General features: G+C 42.1%; 1 protein-coding gene across 2 annotated transcripts in view; it reads left to right on the plus strand.

Moving 5' to 3' along the window:
• pstpip2.S (proline-serine-threonine phosphatase interacting protein 2 S homeolog) overlaps positions 1–15303 on the plus strand; it is a 44734-nt gene that overhangs the window by 18870 nt on the left and 10561 nt on the right. Inside the window, exons 1-8 of one of the 2 annotated variants that reach the window (XM_041575589.1) lie at positions 433–603; positions 891–968; positions 4025–4059; positions 5074–5180; positions 8105–8167; positions 9841–9939; positions 13497–13542; positions 14924–15003. In XM_041575589.1, coding sequence (XP_041431523.1) covers positions 587–603; positions 891–968; positions 4025–4059; positions 5074–5180; positions 8105–8167; positions 9841–9939; positions 13497–13542; positions 14924–15003 — 525 coding nt within the window. In that variant the 5' untranslated portion in view covers positions 433–586. 2 annotated transcript variants of the gene reach the window in all.

Genomic DNA, 15303 nt, shown 5'->3' on the forward strand with positions numbered 1-15303 from the left:
CGCGTTTCTGCGTCAGAACGCGCCGTTTATATCTTAAAGAGACAGCAATCATTACTGGCGTGCTGTCCCTGAAGCTTCTCCTCCAGCTTCGCATCACATTCCCCCCCTCCTCCTCCTCCTCCTCCCTCCCTTACTTCAAACAGTCGCTACTCCTTCTTCGCTACGGCTGTAGCCTTCCCTCTCACTGCCTCCCAGGTCTTGCGCCCTCTGCCGATGCTTCCTCAGAGTCTTTCTCTTCCGCTCCCCCTGTGTCTCTCTTCCGCCCCGCCCTCTTAATCTCCGGTTACACTGGCAGAGTCTCTCTCCGTCTTTCAACCCCCCACCTCATCTACGGGCCGGCATTGAAACTACAGTTCATGTCAACTCTGGAAAACAAATGGTCCGATTCTAAGGAGAGCACAGATTTATAGGTGGTTACTATATCTCTGTCTGTATTGCTCACACTGCTGCTTTAACCCTTTGTTCTTCTGTGCCCGTGCACTTTCCACTCTCTATCTCTTTTCCCTTTCCTCCACTGCAACAGCCTGCAGAAATATGGCATATATAGTCAGCATGCCACAGTCACTCATATCAAAGGAGGACAAAAATGCAGCTACAACACAGGTACAGGGACTATGTAAAGCATAGGGGAAAATGGAACGGAAATAAACTGAAGTGTGCATAGATTATGTGTATGTGTAGATTATAATGAATAATGCACCCACTACCGAAATTTATAAAGATATTTGTAGTCACCTCGGAGTTACGTGACCTGTATAAAAGCACTCGGCCTGCGGCCTCGTGCTTTTATATGGTCACGTAACTCCTCGGTGACTTGTAATATCTTTATAAATTACGGTAGGGGGTGCATTATCCACTATATATTGTTTGTGTGTTTATTGTTTTTTTAGGGCCAGCATAGAAGAGAAATATGGAAAAGATCTAGTTAACCTGAGCAAGAAGAAGCCATGCGGACAGACGGAAATAAAGTAAGTCCTGCCCCCCCCTGTCCTATAATCTGATTAATGCCCTGTGCTGTCTGTCAGTCTGTGTCACTGTAGGGCGAGAGAATGGTCAGTTTGTGGCCGGAAAGCTTGTTTTTACACTGCTGAAACCCTGTGAAACACGATTGAGCTTTTTAAAGGGGAACTGCACCTAAACACTGCTATTTGCACTATAGAAAGTGCTATAAATGCTCTAAAGCATACTCTTGTGTTCACTGCTACATGTAAATGTAATTGCTGTTGAAAACAAGTGTCTCTCTAGCTGTTTATGTTCCCTGCACTGCTGGTTCAGACTGCTACAACAATGTAGCAGAAGCCAGAGCTGAGGAAGAATTGATTTCTGTGTCTGAGCCTCTCTGTCTGGGGCAATGATTAAAGGTTTTATCTAAAGAATGTGGCGATGTGCCTCTAGTTCATATGACACAGTGGATATTTGGTGCAATGCGTTAAAGTTCCTCCCCTTTACAAGGGACTTTGACACTGGACGTTACCAAGAATAGAAACAAGAGAAAATAAAGAACCCTGTGTTTTTTTAAAAAAAATTAACCAATGAATTATTGAACTGATTTATAAGAGTTGATTATTAAAAATTTAAAAAAAATCACCTATCTCAATCACTTATTGTGTATTAATTCATTTGTACTCCACATAGAAAACTGCCATTTTAAAAAATGAGTGCCGTCCCCTGGGATCCTACGATTCACGGTGCACACAAACATACCGACAAACCATACTTGTTAGGTCACATGAGCCAATTAACAGACAGAGTTGTGTCTTTTGCTTCCACACTTCTTCCTGTTACAGTTAGAGCTGCAGTATTTCTGGTCAGGTGATCTCTTCCTGTTACAGTTAGAGCTGCAGTACTTCTGGTCAGGTGATCTCTTCCTGTTACAGTTAGAGCTGCAGTATTTCTGGTCAGGTGATCTCTTCCTGTTACAGTTAGAGCTGCAGTATTTCTGGTCAGGTGATCTCTTCCTGTTACAGTTAGAGCTGCAGTATTTCTGGTCAGGTGATCTCTTCCTGTTACAGTTAGAGCTGCAGTATTTCTGGTCAGGTGATCTCTTCCTGTTACAGTTAGAGCTGCAGTATTTCTGGTCAGGTGATCTCTTCCTGTTACAGTTAGAGCTGCAGTAATTCTGGTCAGGTGATCTTTTCCTGTTACAGTTAGAGCTGCAGTATTTCTGGTCAGGTGATCTCTTCCTGTTACAGTTAGAGCTGCAGTATTTCTGGTCAGGTGATCTCTTCCTGTTACAGTTAGAGCTGCAGTAATTCTGGTCAGGTGATCTCTTCCTGTTACAGTTAGAGCTGCAGTATTTCTGGTCAGGTGATCTCCTCCTGTTACAGTTAGAGCTGCAGTATTTCTGGTCAGGTGATCTCTTCCTGTTACAGTTAGAGCTGCAGTATTTCTGGTCAGGTGATCTCTTCCTGGTACAGTTAGAGCTGCAGTATTTCTGGTCAGCTGATCTCTGAGGCAGCACACAGAACATCACAAAATGGGGGTTCAAGGCAAGAGATGTAAAAGGACAATATTTTACTTAAATATATAATCCAGTTTGATAAGATGTCACTTAATTGGATATAAAAATCTGTTGCTTAAATATTCATTTTGGGGGTATAGTTTTCCTTTAAATAATTCAGAAATTAACTTATAAAGTGAAATAGATCAGCTTTAAATTAACTGAAAGTGCTTAGTGCTTGCGCAAACATTAACTAGCTTGGTTGTGCACTAATTGCACTTTATCTCTCAACACTGATAAGTGCTTAGAATTATGTGTCCAATAAATGAGGTTGTAGAAAAAAAATCTGATCTCCCTGAATCTGCCCGTGTGCCCTGACCCTTAACTAGGGATGCACCAAATCCACTATTTTGGATTCGGCCGATCCCCGAATCCTTCGCGAAAGATTCGGCCAAATAGCAAACAGAATCTGGATCCTAATATGTAAATTAGGAGTAGGAAGGGGACAAAATTTTTACGATGTGCTAATCAGTTCAATTAATACAATCAATTAGATTAAACCTCGTGCCCAAATTCATTGATTGCAGCATTGAAAAGGAACTAACTGTATTTTTGGAGCAGTCAGAGAATCAAGGACTGTGGTCTCAATTGTACCTTCCCTAGAAAACCACAAATCCAGGACCTCGTGGAGAGTAGGAGAAAGAGAAACAATGAATTCGATGGCTAAAAATTCTTCAGACGTAGGATTAAAAATTCTTAGGTTGCTGAAATCTCGACCAAATGATAAAAGAATGGTGAGGATAAAATATCCAACGCGCGTTTCGATTCGGCTTTATTAAAGGAACAGATCAGTGTGAAAATAAAAAGTGGGTAAATAGATAGTCTGTGCAAAATAAATAATGTATCTAATATAGTTAGTTAGCCAAAAGTGTAATGTATAAAGGCTGGAGTGACTGGATGTGTAACATAATAGCCAGAACACTACTTCCTGCTTTTCAGCTCTCTAACTCTGAGTTAGTCACTGACTATAAGGGGGGCCACATGGGACATAACTGTTCAGTGAGTTTGTAATTAATCCTCAGCATTCAGCTCAGATTCAAAAGCAACAGTTATGACCCATGTGGCCCTTAGTCAAGTCAGTGATTGGTTACTGCCTGGTAACCAATCAGTTTAAAGTTAGAGAGCTGAAAAGCAGGAAGTAGTGTTCTGGCTATTATGTTACACATCCACTCACTCCAGCCTTTATACATTACATTTTTGCCCAACTAACTATATTAGATACATTTCTTATTTTGCACAGACTATCTATTTAGCCAGTTTTTATTTTTATACTGAACAATTCAGCAGTGCGTGTTCTCCCAGGACTATTTATTACTTCCGCGTGTGACACCAGCCTGTGATCATCATCATTTTCTCTGATCTCAATAATTAAGTTATACTATAGCCCTCTTGCAAATTGATCCAAACTCTCTTCAAAAGAAACTTTCACAAGAATAGTAACAATAATGTGTTTCCATGTGACAGTTATAAATGGTGGCAGTTTATTAAGACAAGTCTAACGGTCCCTTCTGTGTTCTCCCCCAGCACCCTCAAGAGATCCCTTGATGTCTTCAAACAGCGTAAGTACCCCTGTACCCCCTTGCAATTGGTCATCATTTTTGATTATTTGTGGTTTTTAATTTTTATTCAGCGGCTCTCCAGTTTGCAGTTTCAGCAATCTGGTTGCTAGGGTCCAAATTCCCCCTAGCAACCATGCACAGAGCAAACAGATTTTTTATATTTAATTTTGAAATCTGACATGGGGCTAGACATATTGTCAATTTCCAAGCTGCCCCTGGTCATGTGACTTGTGCTCTGATAAACTTCAATCACTCTTTACTGCTGTACTGCAAGTTGGAGTGATATCACCCCCTCCCTCCTCCCCCAGCAGCCTAACAACAGAACAGTGGAAAGGCAACCAGATAGCAGCTCCCTAACACAAGATAACAGCTGCCTGGTAGATCTAAGAACAACACTCAATAGTAAAAACCCATGTCCCACTGAGACACATTCAGTTACATTGAGAAGGAAAAACAGCAGCCTGCCAGAAAGCATTTCTCTCCTAAAGTGCAGGCACAAGTCACATGACTTGGGGCAGCTGGGAAATTGACAATATGTCTAGCCCCATGTCAGATTTCAAAATTGAATATAAAAAAATCTGTTTGCTCTTTTGAGAATTGGATTTCAGTGCAGAATTCTGCTGGAGTAGCACTATTAACTGATGCGTTTTGAAAATTTTTTCTTTTACCATGACAGTATCCCTTTAAGTATCAGGGGCGGGACAAGCGCAGTGGCAACCTGACAGACACCTTGCTCAGAATAGAACCAGGGAGAGTGATATTCTGAGACAATCTGCATTTGGTTTTCATTTATTATGTTTTTTTTATTGTGTTTGAGTTATTTAGCTTTTTATTGAGCAGCTCTCCAATTTGCAATTTGGTTGCTAGGGCCCAAATTACCCTAGCAACTAGTGATGTACAGGTTAACAAAAAAAGTGATGTGTGGGTCGACCTGCACCCGACCCTAACCTGATGCTCCACCTGATTCTTTTAGCAAGTTAATGTTACAGGCAAATTCCTGATTTGTTTCTGTAGAAATTGATAATATTGGTCAGTGTCACATTCAGCTGGCACAAACGCTACGGGACGAGGCGAGAAAAATGGAGGAATTCAGAGAAAAGCAAAAGCAGGAGCGAAAGAAGGTACAGTCTGTATATTAACATGAAATGGTTTATCACCACTGTCCCTTCCCAGAGACTATTATCCACTGTTACTATAGGCACCATCTCTCCCTACTATACCTGCTATCCCACAGTCACACTCCCTTCCCAGAGACTATTATCCACTGTTACTATAGACACCCTCTCTCCCTACTATACCTGCTATCCCACAGTCACACTCCCTTCCCAGAGACTATTATCTACTGTTACTATAGGCACCATCTCTCCCTACTATACCTGCTATCCCACAGTCACACTCCCTTCCCAGAGACTATTATCCACTGTTACTATAGGCACCATCTCTCCCTACTATACCTGCTATCCCACAGTCACACTCCCTTCCCAGAGACTATTATCCCACTGTTACTATAGACACCATCTCTCCCTACTATACCTGCTATCCCACAGTCACCACTCCCTTCCCAGAGACTATTATCCACTGTTACTATAGGCACCATCTCTCCCTACTATACCTGCTATCCCACAGTCACACTCCCTTCCCAGAGACTATTATCCACTGTTACTATAGGCACCATCTCTCCCTACTATACCTGCTATCCCACAGTCACACTCCCTTCCCAGAGACTATTATCCCACTGTTACTATAGACACCATCTCTCCCTACTATACCTGCTATCCCACAGTCACACTCCCTTCCCAGAGACTATTATCCACTGTTACTATAGACACCCTCTCTCCCTACTATACCTGCTATCCCACAGTCACACTCCCTTCCCAGAGACTATTATCTACTGTTACTATAGGCACCATCTCTCCCTACTATACCTGCTATCCCACAGTCACACTCCCTTCCCAGAGACTATTATCCACTGTTACTATAGGCACCATCTCTCCCTACTATACCTGCTATCCCACAGTCACACTCCCTTCCCAGAGACTATTATCCCACTGTTACTATAGACACCATCTCTCCCTACTATACCTGCTATCCCACAGTCACACTCCCTTCCCAGAGACTATTATCCACTGTTACTATAGGCACCATCTCTCCCTACTATACCTGCTATCCCACAGTCACACTCCCTTCCCAGAGACTATTATCCACTGTTACTATAGGCACCATCTCTCCCTACTATACCTGCTATCCCACAGTCACACTCCCTTCCCAGAGACTATTATCCACTGTTACTATAGGCACATCTCTCCCTACTATACCTGCTATCCCCCAGTCACACTCCCTTCCCAGAGACTATTATCCACTGTTACTATAGACACCATCTCTCTACTATACCTGCTATCCCACAGTCACACTCCCTTCCCAGAGACTATTATCCACTGTTACTATAGACACCATCTCTCCCTACTATACCTGGTATCCCACAGTCACACTCCCTTCCCAGAGACTATTATCCACTGTTACTATAGACACCATTCTCCCTACTATACCTGCTATCCCACAGTCACACTCCCTTCCAAGAGACTATTATCCACTGTTACTATAGGCACCATCTCTCCCTACTATACCTGCTATCCCACAGTCACACTCCTTCCCAGAGACTATTACCCACTGTTACTATAGGCACCATCTCTACCTACTATACCTGCTATCCCACAGTCACACTCCCTTCCCAGAGATTATTATCACTGTTACTATAGACACCATCTCTCCCTACTATACCTGCTATCCCACAGTCACACTCCCTTCCCAGAGACTATTATCCACTGTTACTATAGACATCTTCTCCTACTATACTGCTATCCACAGTCACACTCTTTATTATCCACTGTTTACTACTATACCTGCTATCCACAGTCACACTCCTTCCATTATCCACTGTTTACCCAGACTATTATCCACTGTTACTATTGGCATCATCTCTCTAGTCCTACACCAGGAGATAGTACAAGGACACTCTCTTCTAAATAAAGCTCTTTTTATAGGAAAACTGACAGTCGATGCTGATTTTATGAAACAGTTGTTGGTTCTTTAGATCATCACTAACAACAGGGCTTGTTCCATGTTTCATGTGACAATTCAGGTTTAGTTACATACCAGACATACCAGGCTGCAGTGCATATTCTCTATGAGACATTTATTTGCATTCAGTAACCACATGTTTGGCTTCGCGTCCTGCTCTGGAACCAGAAGTATAAGTCACAGAGTGAGTGTGAGCTCTGATGCCAGAGAAGTGAGTGATATAAGTGGCGAGTGAATATAAGTATTATAGGATAAAGAGGTTTTATATAATGCAGTGGAGTTGGTATAGAAAAGAAGTGGCGTAACTACCGGGGGAGCAGGGGGTGCGATTGCGCCAGGGCCCGTCCCCCTCTAGTTACGTTGCTGTAGAAAAGTAAGCCTCTAGCTTAGTCTTGTTACATGCATGAGATCTACTGTCATATTTCTTTTATTGGAAATGAAATATATCTGTAGAATCAGCAATAGTAAGGGGTTTGTGTTGCCTTTATAGACCACTCTGTGCGGCTTTACAGAGATGTAAGGAGGGTAAGTGTAATAAAGCAACAGCTATGGAGGCAGAAAAAAAAACGAGGAACTGACTGATTCACTTGAAAAGACTAATCCTGAATTTTGTTAGGATTTGTTGTGTTGTAAGCAAGTGTTGCATAAATATTAGGGATGCACCGAATCCAGGATTCAGTTCGGCCAGGATTCAGCCTTTTTCAGCAGGATTCGGAATTTGCATATGCAAATTAGGGGCGGAGATGGAAATCACGTGACTTTTTGTCACAAAACAAGGAAGTAAAAAATGTTTTCCCCTTCCCATATGCAAAATAGGATTCAGATTCGGTTCGGTATTCCTTCGTGAAGGATTCGGGGGTTCGGCCGCTTCGGTGCATCCCTAGTAAATATTTATTTATATATCCTCCTACAGATTCAGAACAGAAATCCACAATATCATTTTATTCTTTATACTCTTCCTTTGCAGATAGAAGCTGTTATGGATGCATTTCATAAGCAGAAACTGATGCAGTACAAAAAGACAATAGAGGTATGGGATCTCTCTGTACAGACTATGAGCAAACTTAGGGGACTGTTCCTGCTGAATTGTGCTTAGTACAGGGAATACCTATGCTGCCATAGTTTTATGGGATCTCTCTGTACAGACTATGAGCAAACTTAGGGACTGTTCCTGCTGAATTGTGCTTAGTACAGGGAATACCTATGCTGCCATAGTTTTATGGGATCTCTCTGTACAGGCTATGAGCAAACTTAGGGACTGTTCCTGCTGAATTGTGCTTAGTACAGGGAATACCTATGCTGCCATAGTTTTATGGGATCTCTCTGTACAGACTATGAGCAAACTTAGGGGACTGTTCCTGCTGAATTGTGCTTAGTACAGGGAATACCTATGCTGCCATAGTTTTATGGGATCTCTCTGTACAGACTATGAGCAAACTTAGGGGACTGTTCCTGCTGAATTGTTCTTAGTACAGGGAATACCTATGCTGCCATAGTTTTATGGGATCTCTCTGTACAGACTATGAGCAAACTGAGGGGGCTGTTCCTGCTGAATTGTGCTTAGTACAGAGGAATACCTATGCTGCCATAGTTTTATAGGATCTCTCTGTACAGACTATGAGCAAAGTTAGGGGCTGTTCCTGCTGAATTGTGCTTAGTACAGAGGAATACCAATGCTGCCATAGTTTTATAGGATCTCTCTGTACAGACTATGAGCAAAGTTAGGGGCTGTTTCTGCTGAATTGTGCTTAGTACAGGGAATACCTATGCTGCCATAGTTTTTTGGGATCTCTCTGTACAGACTATAAGCAAACCTAGTGGGCCGATCCTGCTTAATTGTGTTATGCAGGAATGGCTGGTAATTCAAAAACATTTTACATATTATTTTCTAGATTTAGGGTTATAGACTGGGCAATTGGACATAAAATAATCCGCAGTGTGATGGTGATTATGTGGATTTAAACTGCCCGATGCTGCAGTATTAATAATAAAAGGACACTAGGTACTAAAGGTTTACTTAGCCTTTTTGTGCCATAAAACTATAGTGCCGACATAAGTACCATCTTGGTCGTAGGTCGTATAGTTTTCCATTTTTTATTGAAGCTGCTGCAGGTAACTGGTAAGATGTTGGCAAATGAAAGGATAATCTTCGAGTGAAGGATTCGAAGTAAAAAAACTTTTTTCGAAGTATTTTTTGGGCTACTTCGACCATCGAATGGGCTACTTCGACTACTACTTCGACTTCGAATCGAAGGATTCGAACTAAAAATTGTTCGACTATTCGACCATTCGATAGTCGAAGTACTGTCTCTTTAAGAAAAAACTTGACCCCCTAGTTTGGCAGCTAAAAGCTACTGAACTCAATGTTAGCCTTTGGGGAAGGTCCCCATAGGCTTTCCTAAGTTTTTTTGATCGAAGGATATTCCTTCAATCGTTGAATTTAAATCCTTTGAATCGAACGATTCGAAAGATTTAATCGTTCGATCGAAGGAATAACCCTTCGATCGTTCGATCGTACTATTTGCGCTTTTTTAATTCCCAGTCGAATATCGAGGGTTAATTAATCCTCGATATTCGACCCTTGGTGAATCGGCCCCTAAATGTACAGCACTAGATTGTGCCGCTGATAAATCAGGCAGATATGAGATCCCCCTACATTTATGGGGCTGACGGTGAGATTTTACTTGTGTTCCCTCTCGGCAGTCGAAGAGGAATTATGAGCAGAGATGTCGGGACAAAGATCAAGCTGAACAAGCCGTGGGCCAATGCAAAAATATGGTGAATGAAAAACAGCAAGAAAAGGTAATGAGTATAACTCAATGGTCTCTCACCCGAATATTCTCTCTTCTTTTCACTTTCTTTTTATGGGATTTTATAATAATCCAACAATTCATTTAATAAATGGACATGACAGTTTCAGAGCAAATGAAATCAAATAATTAATAGGAATATATTAACCAACACTAGTAACTGATAACTATTGTGTGATAACTATCACTGTGTCTGACATCAATTTTAAACATTGTGTTTATGTGAATGGAACAATTTCAAATACAATTTTGACCGGTAACATTACCTTTTCGGATCCTAAATTCTTTACCCATAAAGTTCTGAATATTCTCTGTCTCCTTTCTACCCTTCTCTCATCGGGGGAAATTTGCTGAAGGGCGACTATTCGCTTCAGAAAGCTCCTCCGCACTTTGTGCCAGTTCAGCAGATGTTTATTCGCAGCGCATACGCTAATTCATCAAAATGTTAATTTACGTCTCGGCAGACGAATGGTGGCGAAGTTTCCCCTACGAAACTGCGTCAGCCTGAGCTTTTTATAGTGAACTTTTGCTTCCGTTCATTTCTGCCTAGTGAAACTTCATTAACACACTTAGGGGCAGATTTACTAAAGAGCAAAGTGGCTAACGCTAGCGAATTTTTGCCAACGTTGCCACTCACAGCTCTTTCGCCAGAGTTGCGTTTGCCACCTCAGACCAGGAGAAGTGCAATGAAGTGCAAAGATCCTCCTCAATCTTCTGTCTCTTACATCATATCCTGTGAGCCGAAAATCTATTAAAGTTCAAAAAACGCTGGCGACTTTTCCTTTTTTTAAGTGGGATTGCTTGCAACTTTTAAACATAATCCCACTATAAAATATTAAAAAAACGCCAGTGTTTTAACTTTCTTTATGACATTTCAGCAAACAAGACATAATGTCACTGACATAAGACTGAGGAGGATGTAGCTTCATTTTATCAGCATACAGGATGTGATGTCATAAGACTGACGAGTATGTAGCTTCATCTTATCAGCATACAGGATGTGATGTCACTGACATAAGACTGAGGAGGATGTAGCTTCATTTTATCAGCATACAGGATGTGATGTCATAAGACTGACGAGTATGTAGCTTCATCTTATCAGCATACAGGATGTGATGTCACTGACATAAGACTGAGGAGGATGTAGCTTCATTTTATCAGCATACAGGATGTGATGTCATAAGACTGACGAGTATGTAGCTTCATCTTATCAGCATACAGGATGTGATGTCACTGACATAAGACTGAGGAGGATGTAGCTTCATTTTATCAGCATACAGGATGTGATGTCACTGACATAAGACTGAGGAGGATGTAGCTTCATTTTATCAGCATACAGGATGTGATGTCATAAGACTGACGAGTATGTAGCTTCATCTTATCAGCATACAGGATGTGATGTCACTGACATAAGACTGAGGAGGATGTAGCTTCATTTTATCAGCATACAGGATGTGATGTCATAAGACTGACGAGTATGTAGCTTCATCTTATCAGCATACAGGATGTGATGTCACTGACATAAGACTGAGGAGGATGTAGCTACATTTTATTAGCATACAGGATGTGATGTCATAAGACTGAGGAGGATGTAGCTACATCTTATCAGCATACAGGATATGATGTCACTGACATAAGACTGAGGAGGATGTAGTTTCATCTTATCAGCATACAGGATGTGATGACATAAGATTGAGGAGGAGTTATGATCGCTCGCCTCAGTGAAAATTCTCCAGACAAAAGGGAGCAAAACATTATTAGCGATGAACTCTTTCACTAGTAAATTGTCCTCTACACCTGTTAGTAAATTGCAGATGTCCCTGCGGATTATATTTCTGGCACATTTTAGCTAGCGACGGCCATTTCACTTTTCCCACTTCCCATTATTGTTTTCTCTCTTCGTCCTTCATTGTGGTTCAGCCTCATCTCTTATGTGTTATCCAACTATTCTCTTTTCCACGTCTCTGACATAAGGAGACATAGGGGTATATTTATCAAAGAATGAAGTTAGAGATTTCACAGTCCGCTAGAGTCACATTCCGCCTCTCTCCAGTCATTTCTATGGGATTTTTAAAAGAGTATTTCTCAATGGGTGAAAGTGAAAGTTCATCCTCTGATAAATACGCCTTCCAATATCCCATAGAAATGAATGGAGAGAGGCGGAAGTGGCGACCTCACTCTTAAATATACCCCATAGGGAGCAATAGTCGTCTTATGCATCACCAGAGTTTCAGTTGGGCCTCCTGGATTCCAAACCACCAGGCTCCAAATTATGGGGCAGATTCACTAAAGAGCGAATAGTCGCCAGCGACCACTTTGTACACATCGTTCCACTTCGCCAGGCACAAATTCGCTTCCACTACGCTAATTCACTAATATGTGAAGTTGCGCCCTGGGCACCAAACGCTGGTGACTTTTCGCAAGCTTTTCATAGCAAAGACGCGCTAGCGTTCGTTTGTGCCTAGCCAAAATTCGCTAGTGATCTTGCGCTTAGGTCAAATTGCATACAGCGGGAAATTTGAAGTAGGGATGCGCCAAATCCAGGATTCGGTTCGGGATTCTGCCTTTTTCAGCAGGATTCGGATTCAGCCTAATCCTTCTGCCCGGCCGAACCGAATCCTAATTTGCACGCGCAAATTAGGGACGGGGACGGAAATGTGTGACTTTTTGTCATAAAAAAAAAGGAAGAAAAAAATGTTTTCCCCTTACCACCCCACATTTGCATATGCAAATTAGGGTTCGAATTCGGTTCGGTATTCAGCCGAATCTTTCGTGAAAGGATTCGGGGGTTCGGCCGAATCCAAAAAAGTAGATTCGGTGCATCCCTAATTTAAAGTTGTATGGACGTCACGTCTTTATTATAAATGTTGGTGCAAATGCTTGAAATTACCACTTTTCATTACACAAGTCCAGGGAACCTTAATAAAGACAAGAGAGTTAATATAAAGCCCTAGACATGAGTCCCCTGTAAAATGAATGTTCCATATGTTATAAAATGTCTGGAGAAAACCGCTTACCCAAAAAAAGTTTGTTAGGACTTTTCCAGCCAATCCCGCTTCAAAAAAGGAACTTGAATACATTTTCGGACACAGGATATGATGTAAGTGACAGAAGAAAAATCCACACTTTAGTGAATTGGTGGAGTAACGACCATTGGCCAGAGTGAACAGTGGGCTGGTGATAGAGTGCGAACAAACGCCAGCGTCGGTCTCTTTAACTAGCGAATTGGCTCCTGGGCCAGTTTTGTGAATTGCCGATGTCCCTGCGGATTTGATTTCTGCCGAAAAGTCCACCCGCCTTCTTTGCTTATCAGCCCTTATATCTTCTCCTCCCCTCCTGTCTCTCATGGCTACTTTGGCATTCAGGAAGGAGGGCACATATGTACCTGTTGTTCCAACACTAGAAAACATTTACAGACAGGGATTAAAGTGGGGTTGGGACTGTACCATTCACGAGTTTAGGGGGGATTGGAACTCTAGCTGACACCCAATAGCCGAGCAGACTTTGGATTTACATTTTATCTGAAAATACTTTTTGCTGATCTTTCAGGTTTTTACTAAACTGGCGCATTCAAAGGTGACGGCCGAAGCTGCTGGTGAGTCACTTCCATTCTACAGTAATATTAGTGGAATCTTACCACTGGCTTCTGCACATATTCCCATGGTTCTGATCCGCTGAATCTGGTACAATACAATGAAATGTGAACGTTTTAATGTTAAGAAAGGCTACAGATTCATTTATCTTTATAATTTATTTGTCTCACGATTACCATTTTTCTTCTGCACCTTCCCCATTTATTGTGTCTCCCAGACAGTGTTGGACTGGCCCACCGGGATACCAGGAAAACTCCCTGTAGGCTCAGGTATCAGTGGCCTCTAGGGATGGGCGAGCAGTTTCGGCGCACGACAAAATTCGCCGGCGGCAAATTTTTGGCGAAGCGAAACGGGTCAAACTCGCCCATCCCTGGTGGCCTCTTGTTTCTAACCATTTGGCCTATTTCATGGTCATTCCCTATTTATTTATAGGAACAAAGAGGCTTAATAATGGAAGAATAGACTATAGTAAGTAGAGATAAAAGACTAGGAGAATAAAGAGGTTGAGTGAGGAGAGGAGGAACAATAGTTTGGAAAGTGGGTCCATGGTCTGAGGTTTTCTGTTTGTTTCTGACATCTCAGTCCGACACTGGTCCCAGAGACCAGAGATTCTTTTTTCTCCTAATGCATTAAAGTCAATGGGCGTTTTTTTTATGGCGACTTTTTTGTCCTAATGCATAAGGGCCAGGGCACACGCTGCTATTTCAGGAGATTAGTCGCCCAGCGACAAATTTCTTCTTCTTCGGGCGACTAATCTCCCTGAACTGCCTTCCCACAAGCTAGAATGTAAATTGCCAGCAGGATGGAGATCACCTCGGCTTTCCAAAGTTGCCCGAAGTTTCCTCGCGAGGCAACTTTGGGCGACTTCGGAAAAGGAATCTCTCCGTGTGCCATCCTGCTGGCGATTTAGATTCTAGCCGACGGGAAAGCTTTTCGGGGAGATTAGTCGTCTGAAGAAGAGGCAATTTGTTGCCGGGCGACTAAATCTTCCCGAATCTTAGCATGTGCCCTTACCCTTAAAGTCAATGGGTGTTTTTTATTAAGGCGACTTTTTTGTCTTAATGCATTAAAGTCAATAGGCATTTTTTCTTATGAGCGAATTTTCCATGGTGAATCCATGGCTGGCGAATAAAACTCGCTCATCACTAATCACAGATTAGCACAACCAGAATGAGTGCTGCTGGGTATTAGCAGTATATTAGACATCACATGTACATTCAGATTTTGGGGGTAGGTGGAGCTGGAGAAGATGCTAAAAAGTTGACTGAAATTGGCTCCTGTCTCTTCCTCTGCAGACATATCTGTGCCCATTGCCGTTCTTCTGGCTGCCATTGGCTGTATCATTAATTATCGGTTGTTATCAATGTTTATTCTGATTTGCAGATAAGTCTTACCAGCAAAATATCAACTTACTGGACAAAATAAGGCAAGACTGGCAAAAGGAACATGTCAGCTCCTGTGAGGTAATGCCATTTATTTACCTTTAATTGCTCCAGTTCACTCTCATTGAAATGACTGTAACATGTTGTTCTGCTCCATGTCAACCCCATGATCCCAAAAACAACAGTTTTATACTTTGGGTATCAGTACAATATCCAAAGGGCCAATGCTTGTCGATGTTGTAAGTGGGCAGTGATTGGCTAGCAGGATTCCGGATGAGGGCGTAACCACAGCTCCCTGACCAATACGATTGCTTGGCTTGAAAGCCGACCCAACCCCTTAGGTGTTTCACGTTTGTTGGCCAATCCCAGTTGGGCTGCATG

This window comes from Xenopus laevis, chromosome 1S (genome assembly GCF_017654675.1).
Source record: "Xenopus laevis strain J_2021 chromosome 1S, Xenopus_laevis_v10.1, whole genome shotgun sequence".
NCBI classification, from domain to species: domain Eukaryota; kingdom Metazoa; phylum Chordata; class Amphibia; order Anura; family Pipidae; genus Xenopus; species Xenopus laevis.